Source organism: Syngnathus leptorhynchus, chromosome 15 (assembly GCF_054491065.1).
Source record: "Syngnathus leptorhynchus isolate UIUO chromosome 15, UIUO_Slep, whole genome shotgun sequence".
In the NCBI taxonomy this organism is placed as follows: domain Eukaryota; kingdom Metazoa; phylum Chordata; class Actinopteri; order Syngnathiformes; family Syngnathidae; genus Syngnathus; species Syngnathus leptorhynchus.
The window spans coordinates 1,820,616-1,829,982 of record NC_141209.1 but is presented as its reverse complement, the minus strand read 5'-3'; the positions used below and the strand labels follow the sequence as shown (position 1 = coordinate 1,829,982).

General features: G+C 44.5%; 1 protein-coding gene across 1 annotated transcript in view; it reads left to right on the top strand.

The window, feature by feature from the left end:
- The window catches only part of efna2a (ephrin-A2a), a 31,201-nt gene continuing 21,834 nt past the window's right edge, over nt 1–9,367 (top strand). Inside the window, exons 1-2 of the mRNA XM_085931123.1 lie at nt 1–614; nt 690–935. Coding sequence (XP_085787249.1) covers nt 811–935 — 125 coding nt within the window. The 5' untranslated portion in view covers nt 1–614; nt 690–810. The remainder of the gene's footprint in view (nt 615–689; nt 936–9,367) is intronic.

Genomic DNA, 9,367 nt, shown 5'->3' with positions numbered 1-9,367 from the left:
CTCTCGCTTGCCATCCATCTTCGCCTCAGCTTTCAAATAGGCTGAACTTTACGGTGCGTCTTAAAAACGCCTTCGGTAACGGCGAGTGGCGCCGGAGCATTGGACGGCTATTTCTTGCTCTATGGACACATCTTTAGGTACACCTCTGGTTTCCCCAGTCAAAGTCCAACAAATTTGAAATACCCCTGCGTGCAGTAACGCCAGTCAGCCGTCTGGGGGCGTGACGCAGACTCATGCCTTGCTTCCGTCGAAGACAAATAAGTAAGAGGAAAGGGGGAGGCGTGGATGTTGTGCTGCTGGTGGTGTGAGAGCGAGAGCCTCTCACACACGCGGAGAGGGAGAGGTGGAAGGCTGCGCGGTGCGGGGAGCCTTTTTTGGACGCGGTGGATTGTACGTGCGTGGGCAGCGAGGATGCAAGGAGTTGGGACGCAGATTGGCTGGATGTATCGCAGCATGCTCTTTGCAGCGTGCACCTGAACGCCGCCGGCGTTGCTGCTGTGCTGGAGCAAACCAATTCGCTCCCCGCCTCTTTTAACGCGTGATGCTGGGAGAAAAGTTTGGGAAGATAACGCAGACGAAGCCACTCCTCGGCAAGACCAACACAAGAGCCCCGTGTGAGTACCCCACGAGCACCGCGCACTCCTGCAGCGCTTTCCACTTTCTTCAGCGAGACTCTTTTAACTTTCCAGGATGACTTGAGGAGTCGTCGCTGAGGATTCAAGCAGCAGCCAAGACGACAGAGCGAGAAGACAAGACGAGGGTGGGGGAAGAAAAAAAAAAAGCCTCCAGAAGAGAGAGCGAACCTTCACCATGCCAGTCAAGTGCGGAGCGATGGAGGTGCTGATCCTGGCCGCGCTCTCGTGGATGTGCGTGTGGGCCGAGGAGAAGATCATCTTTGACAGGCACTCCGTCTACTGGAACAGCTCCAACCCCAAGTGAGTGCACCGTTGGCAGCTTGTGCGCATGCGCCTGCTTAATTACCGCTAATTAGAAGGAGCCTCAATTCGGAATTTTGGGCGCATACTGTTAACATCGGGGTAGGCCAAAGTTCTTGTGTTTTTTTTCAAGCCAAGAGGGGAAATTGAAAGGATTTTTGTTTTTTTAGAAATTTGACTGTAATTAAAATAAAATAAAAAATTTGATGCTAATTAGGATCAATCAACACTTCATTTCTGTCCAAGTCGACCACGGCTCATAATTTGCTCGACTGTGGCATGTGAAAGTAAAATTGTATTTTTAAAAAAGTAGGGAGTAAAAAAATAGACCTGTTGTAATAAGACTGAAATAGATTTTTTTTTTTTTTGTAGTTCATAATGCACACTTGAGGCAAGGTATCGGACAATTCAAATCATCACATTTGGTGATAATTCTTTTCCAAACAATTTCGTAATTTCACATGCCTTTATAGTCCCAATGCCGATGTCTTTCTTCACCTGATGGCTTTATCTCTTGGTGAAGCAACATGTGGCTCAGTGTACAAAATTATTTTCTCTCTCTTTTCCAAGTAATTGTCATCAACTACTTAGGCGGAACCAAAACGACAAGTCGTGGCTAGTGTAAATGAAAAATATGCATGCATTCCTACTGTCACCTGCAGTTGCGATGTGAACAGCGATGCCACTGGGCGTGGCTTATTTTTCACCAACCATTGAGGCAGTTGCCATCGAACCCCGTGAACTCTGCCTAGTGACAGGTGGTACCATTCGAGTGGCATTTTGATGGATGAGCTTGACTTTCATGTTAAGTTGGGAGGAAAATCAATTAAATACCTTCCACTAACAACCCGGGCTAAACTTACCTAAAAAATATGACTCAGTCTGTATTAGAACTTGATTTGAGGAAAAATAAATGTGAGTTTGATCAGAAAAATGTAGAAATCAAGCAACAATGAGCCTCTCATGGGTTGTTGTTTTTTTTTAGCTTGCACTTGCGTCTGTGACTACATCACTTCTCCACTGAAGCCATCTCAAATATTTAACAGGCCAGGGGAGAACATTTTCTTCCTTTCTTTCTCTCTCCTTTTCCTCTCTCTTCACTTTCCTCTCCTTTTTTTCCCTTTCTCACACACGAATGCGCGTGCACATAACGCAAACATCAGCGGCTATGTTGAAGCTATATGCATGGTTGCCGGGGGAGATGTTATTCCGTCGGGTGGGAGGGAGGACGAGGGGGGGGGGGGGGTAAGGTAGGGGGGGGGGCATATCAAAAATGCATTGCAATGAATCAGGACTGTGACGCTGGCTTCACTGGCTTCCTCCTTGTTTGCTCTGTGTCCATTCAGGACATTGATGGTGCATTACCCACACGGCTATTTATATATGCGAAAGCCACTATGGATTTTTGTTTTTCTTTTTCCCCTTCGCATCTCGGCGTGCTGGATGTCACTCGCGTTCTTGTTGCTGTGCGATGCTTGTGTTACGGAAATGCACGTGGTCCTTTCAAGCCGGTGGAATACTTCATATTGGGCAAATTTGCTGGAATTGGGGTGGGGACGCCGCTGCTTCTATTGTGTATTACGAAAATAAAATAGTTTAAAAATATATTACAAGGGACTTTTAGTAATACAATTTGCCTGCAGTGTGCAAAGTGTGCAAAATGGCAAAGTTATGTCAAAACTGACACATTTGTCCTGTTGAACATGAGTGGGAATGCTGTTTTTTTTTTATCCAAAATTTGATCAAAACAAAGTATAAAGGATCAATTATTGTGATTGGAAAATTATTTCACACATTTATTTTACACACACACACACACACTACACATTTGCCCTATTGAAAATCACAGAGATTGCTCTTTTTATGCAAGATTTTAGAAGGCAGAAGAAAAATAAAATTGTAAGGAGTAAAAAAATTACAGGTTAACAAAATGGCTAAACCATTGATATGCTATTTTTTAAACACAAAGAAGTAAATAAATATTCTATTATGATTATAATGAGGGGCCAGGATGGGAGGGGGCGTGAGGGAGCTCTCCATAATTTTAAGATCTGCTCAAATAATCCAATTCAAAACACTCAGGAGGCTTTCAGTCATTCACACAATCCCATCCATGCATTTTGCCGCTATGATGTCATATGCATATGACATAATCATCATCATCATCATCTCAATGCACAGCTGTGCCGTATAGAAAGATGCCGGAGTGAAACACTCGTACATACTGACTGGAGGCTGCAAGATGTAGGTCACACACCCACACAAACATCCACACACGTTGTCCATTCAGGTTGCATTTTCTTACTTCTATATACACACACACACACACACACACACACACACACACACACACACACACACACACACACACACACACACACACACACACACACACACACACACACACACACACACACACATTGGCCCATATACAAAAAAGAAGCTTACAGGTTATGGGGCTTTGTTCAGCCTGAGGAGCTAATGTGCTCACAAAAATGGCTACTTTGACACACACACACATGGGCCAGCTCATTGGTCCAGAAGCAGCATCTCGTCTAATCCCCCTCTTTCTCCTTCAAAAAGGCGCCCCACCCCACTCCACCTCACCCCCCCGTCCGTCTTTGTTCCCCGCTCGCGCTTCATCTCGACCGTCTTTGAGGACGAGCGCCCCGTCGTTCTCCGGGATGCGCCCGATCTCCTTGAGATTCGTATGCGCACACGCACACAATGGTTTGTTTAGTCAACTGCAAAGAGTAGCAGGTGTTTTCAAATGCTGACCTCTGACCTATTTGCAGCTCCCTATTTACAATTTGTCCTTTTCTGTTCAACCCATTCTCAGCAATTCATGGAAAAACACATAATAGCCTTGGAGAATAGAAAAGTAATTGTTGTGAAGAAAGTATGTCAGAAGTGGTAACATGGGCGAAGGAAAGCACGTCAGCGCTAAAGTTGGAACTCTTCGAACGGGTGGAGAAACGCGAAAGGGCCACAAATTTGTCTTCGCTGACTCAGCTTTTCTTTTTGCGTATTTTAGGGTGTGTTACAAACTCGCTCGTCACCGAATTGGATTGCGCAAGACAAATGCGAGCTGGATTCGAAGGATTAGCGCCCATCGCACGAAAGTTCACATAAATTGCAGCCAAACCGAGCGGAAATGTCTGGAAATGAAAGGAAGATTACCGCGGCGAGAAAGCGCTTAAAAGCGCACGGCCCGGCGGGCCCGGCGGGGGGTCGTCCGAGAACAGGTACGAGGGCTGGACACAGACAGGAACCGTCTGGAGTGAGAAATTGGAAAGTGTTTGAAATGTGGCTCAAATGATGTGAATCAACAATTGTAGCCGCTATTTGGCAAGATCAGTGTGATCCGGAAAAGGAGCGCCATAAAACTCATTTTTCTCATATGCTAATGTGGCTAATGAGGCGGGATCAACATATGTTGTGCCTTATCGTAACCTTCTGGTCCCCCCCTCCGGCCGGTGTATTCATCTCACCTCCGCTTTAATCCCAAATTTAATCTAAATGCCACTTGAAGGCTTTTTTTTTTTTTTTTTTTTTAAGGACTATCAGTCATAGCAGCCGTTGTTTCATTGTTAGCGGCGTTATTAACATGCGCATATCGTATTAAAGTCGGTACAACAAATCCCCAAAGTCAGGCCCAATTTTGTTTGTTTTGAAATGCAAGCGACGCCATTGTCAAAGCTAAGAAAATGAGGCGCTATCTCAGAATCTGGTTATTAATTTTTCTTGTCTCTTGTCTTTGTTATATTTAATTTTTTGCCTTGCACAGACACCGGTCTTGCCTTGACAAACAAACAAGGATGTGGCGATAAATAAAACAAAATATGTCCTTGCTTCACTGTGAAAAATCTTTGCATCCTGAAACAAACTTTTTTTTTTTCCCTTTCATGTCGAATTCTGTCGGGTCACGTTGGCGTACGAGCTAAATCCGGCCTTGAGTTGTTGTTATTTGCGTTCATTTGAATAATTGATGAAATGTTGTTGCGGGGCGGGGCGTTCAAAAAAAAAATATATATATTTAAAACTGACGGAGGGGCGAACATTCTCAGAACGTCGTCAGTATTCCCGCGTGTCCTTCCTGACGCAGCGCACGGCACGTTCCCTTTGATGAAAATCGAGGTTAACTTGCCACATTCTCTCTCTTTGCTCGCTCGCTCGCCCGCCCGCATCCTAATCCTTTCTCTCCCGCAACATTTGACGAGGCTGTAATGACGACGCTGATGTTTATGGAGATGACGCCGATAAGCGTAATGAAAACAGAGCGCGGATTAATGGGGCTGATTAAAATGTTGATGTGAGAACAGAGCGACGCTTGTGATGCTCGCCGATCACGCCGGCCGCCAACAAGTTGGCATTCTGAAATGATTCACAGCTAAATGATGACGTGGTTGTATCTTGGCATTTTCATTTGTTTGACACGCTCAACTCACATGCACCCAAATCAACTTTGTCCATTCAACTGAATGGAAATGTCATTAATCTGTTCCAACACACCTCAAAAAACAACCCCAAATGTGGATTTTTTTTTTTTAATAAGAAAAATAACACTCCACAGTATTGTACTTTGCAAGGATACGATTAATCGGCTAATATTAGCTCTTTTAGAAAAATGTCATCTGGGACCTAAATCAAAAATCATCCATTTAGCTTGACATGGATGGATTGTACCAGGCATTTATTAGAAGTAGTGTTTTGAGAAGGGGCATTTAATATGGCTTTTTCTATTGAATATATTTGATATTATTTCTACAGTATATTATGACTGCCCAGTATTTGGCAAAATTTGGTCAGATTTTCACCAAGTAATTTTATAACTAAAAGCAGCAAAAAGTCGACTTCGCAGTGATCCGTGCGTAGTGATCGATGACAGCTTTCATAGCTCCGCTAAAATGACATTAAATACAATGTGATTACACATTTTCACATGATTGAGAAGGCCACGAGAGAAGTGTGTGTGTGTGGATGAGCGAAGGGGATGGAGGGGGGGGGGCTCCGCTCCATTAAAGATTCTCCCTGCCTCACCATCTCCCTGCGGAGAAGGCAAAGAGGGAAGATGTGAGCACATTATTAGTTTTTTGGCAGCTTCCATTGGAAATAGAAAATGAGATTCTTTGCTGATGAGATTGAGACGTCACCCAAGTGAAGATCCACTTGGGTGAACTCCTGCGTAGTCGACGTTCGGATGGTTGGATATTGGCAAATTCACCTTATTTTGGGTTAGTTAGGTATCATTTCTTCTCACATATTTTTCATATGGTGGTCTCCTAAATGAGGTCGTCGACCAATGCGTGCTCCCGAAACACAATCGGGATGGAAAGCGCCGTGAGACTCGCAGGTGGTTCTCGCCGTGACGGGATCGACTGCGGAATCGACGGGGGGGCTCCGAGCGTCGTCGGGAGCTCTGCTGCATACTCGTCGTTTGATCAACTTCAAACGGGCCGCGCTTCCTATCTTTTCCGAGTCGGGAGAGGAACGAGTGTTTCCTGCAAGCATGCCCACGTGTTTGTGTATGTGTGTGTGTGTGTTTGCTGACAAAAGCGTTCCGGGTGTTTTTGTTAGTGTAAAATGGGTCAAATCCAAACACGCTCATGAGCTGCGTTACGCACTTGACTCCAGTGAGTGAGGACTGCAAGTCGAGTCAAAAATGTTCTTGACAATCTAATCGAGGCAGCCCCGCGAGTCTAAGCACAGTATTGTGATTCAAATTGCGTTTTTGGAATATGAATGAAGCAGAAAAATTCACCCTGCTCGTTTTGAGCCATCTCAAAAGGCGGCGGCCATTTTGTCTTGTCCTGCCACTTGTTGTTGACTGAAAATGACATCACAGTGCCTATAAGGCCCCGGGGAACTTTTTTTTCCTCCATAGAATAAAATTTACATTCTCATCATTATAGACTAAAATTAGTGCACTTAATATAAGTTCCAAAGTCATAATAGATGAATATATGGATGTTGCCCCAAATGTTACTTCACGCCTCTTTGCATCTTCCTCATCATGTCTTTTCTCTCCACTCTTGCACCTTCTTATCTTTTTTTTATTTTTTTTATTTTGGTTTTGATGTGGTCGGCACTTGTGGGCCTTGAAGATCTGCAGCTCCAGAGAGCTCATTAATTCCATCAACGCGGACGAGTCGCCAGGAACGATGTAGCTGGAAAGCAAAAAAAAATAAATAAAAAAAAACCCCAATCCGGCTCGCCCCCCTGCAGCCTGTTCATGCGCGTTCCAGACGACCGCCACTTTCATTTCCTTTCTTCTTGCGTATGTGGCGTGAAGGTGAATTATGGCTTTTGTACGTCATCATGAGATCAAAACTATGCATGAGAATCGTCTTTGATATAACTACAAATGTGGTCAAAATAAATGAAATTCAATTTCTACTACAGTAACAATTGCCTTCAACGCAACAGGGCGACAAAAGTTTTTTTGCACTCAATTTTGTGACGTCAGTTGAATCCAAGTCGATTAATCGATGACATCAATAATATTTTTCAGTACCGGCGTCAAGTATAGTGTGAAATTCCACGCTATCCGCTCAGTCACGTGACCAAACAGTCCACCGTCCAAATAAAGCGACTTAAGGACCCCTCCCAATTATTTGCCCGCCGAGAAAGCAAATCTCACATATTTCTCGCCAACCAGGAAAGTTCTGGAATAATCCAATTCCAATAGCTGTGGGCAACATGCACCGCAGATCAAATCCGTGACGGGACGGGCCTTCTCGCTTGCCCCGCAGTCACACTGGTGGCCAAAAGCTGCCTTTTTTTTATTTTATTTTTTTAATTACATGTAAATGTTCAGCAGCAAAGACTTTTTTTTCTTCAGGCATTTCATTTTATCAGTGAAAATTCATCTGCCTATTTTTACTCTCTGGGGATTTTACTCATTCATGTCACGTTAATCTTAATAGCACAAGACTTTCTGGTTCTTTTTTTTTTTTTTTTTGGTTCGACTCTTGATAGACATGATAATCAAACGTCTTATTGCTTCGTGAAGCAAGAGTCAATGGCTCCATTTTCTAAAAAAATGTCGGAACCCTGAAAAGAGATGTCCACTTTATCAAAAAATAGCCGACTTGCTGTCTTTTCTTGGCCGTGTCTAGGCAAAAAAAATAATTGTTCAAAACCTTTCGGATGCATTTCAGTTTGCGTGCGCTTGTGCTCGATCCAGCCGTTGATTTTTAGAACTGCCGTTTGTCTCCTAAAGTGTCTTTATGTGTCAATTTCAAGGAGCTGATGAAACATTCGTGCAAAATAGCGACTCGCTTTGTCGGCCCAGATCCAACAAAATGATACACGGCGCCTCTCATCTCAAGTGGAGAAAATCACAAAGCTTCTTAAGTTTACTTTGCATTTTCATTTGGAGGGTGTTTGTAATTTTACCACGCAACACACATTTCTCTTTCCTTTACTTCCCTACCATCACACTTTACCATAAAAACGTACATATTACATCACACGGAAACGTCACTTCACATTATTTCATATGTGGTGAAAATTGGGTAGGTGGATGTGCATCCCCGAGGAGCACAGTGTGTTCCACCTGGAAGGTTCCACTGTAAAGTTACATGCGGCTTGTTTCAGTGACAGTGACGGACAGCTCATCCCGCCCACTCCCATAGCACCTTGTCGCACCTTGAACTGTTTGCTCTCGTCCCTCTCTCTCTCTCGGAGATGCAAACTCTTTGAACTGCGAACCAAAATGCATCGCGGCAAGATGTTGCTGGGTTCCATTCCTGCTTCCAATACACACACTCACTGGTGTTGAGATGATGGACAACTCATCACTCTGCCCCCCCCCCCTGCTTGCAATAACATGTGATATGTCAGGATTGCATTATCTGATGCTCCTCGTCCTCCTCCTCCTCCTCCTCTGAGCTCCTTCGCGCCCATCGCCTCTTCTCCTCGCCTAATGCAGAGAGACAGAGAGGATGTATAATTCATGGACCCCTCTGCCAGTACACTGTGTGTGTGTGTGTGTGTGTGTGTGTGTGTGTGTGTGTGTGTGTGTGTGTGTGTGTGTGTGTGTGTGTGCATGCGCGCCCCAGCGTGGCTCGTCAGGCCAGAGAGACAAACCTCGGCAAAAGTAGCGAAGCGGAAAGAACAGGTTGTCTTTGCGTGTATGTGCATGCGTGTGTTTACATGAGTCATGTATAGGCGTGGTCGCCGTATATGTTTGATGACGTTGCTGGTGGCTTCAACCAAGCCAGCGTCATGCGTTGACTTGCTTTCAGCCCCTTGTGTGACACGCTTACCAAACTCTCAAAGCAGGCCAGCCAGCGATTTTATTTTGTTTGTCTTCTGTCACAGAAGGCCACGAAGCGAAAAAGTGTGATGATAACCCTAGAACAGGAAATGATTTTTTGGGGGGGGATGAATCTTTGAAGAGGAAAGGCAACTTATCGCACACGTGTACC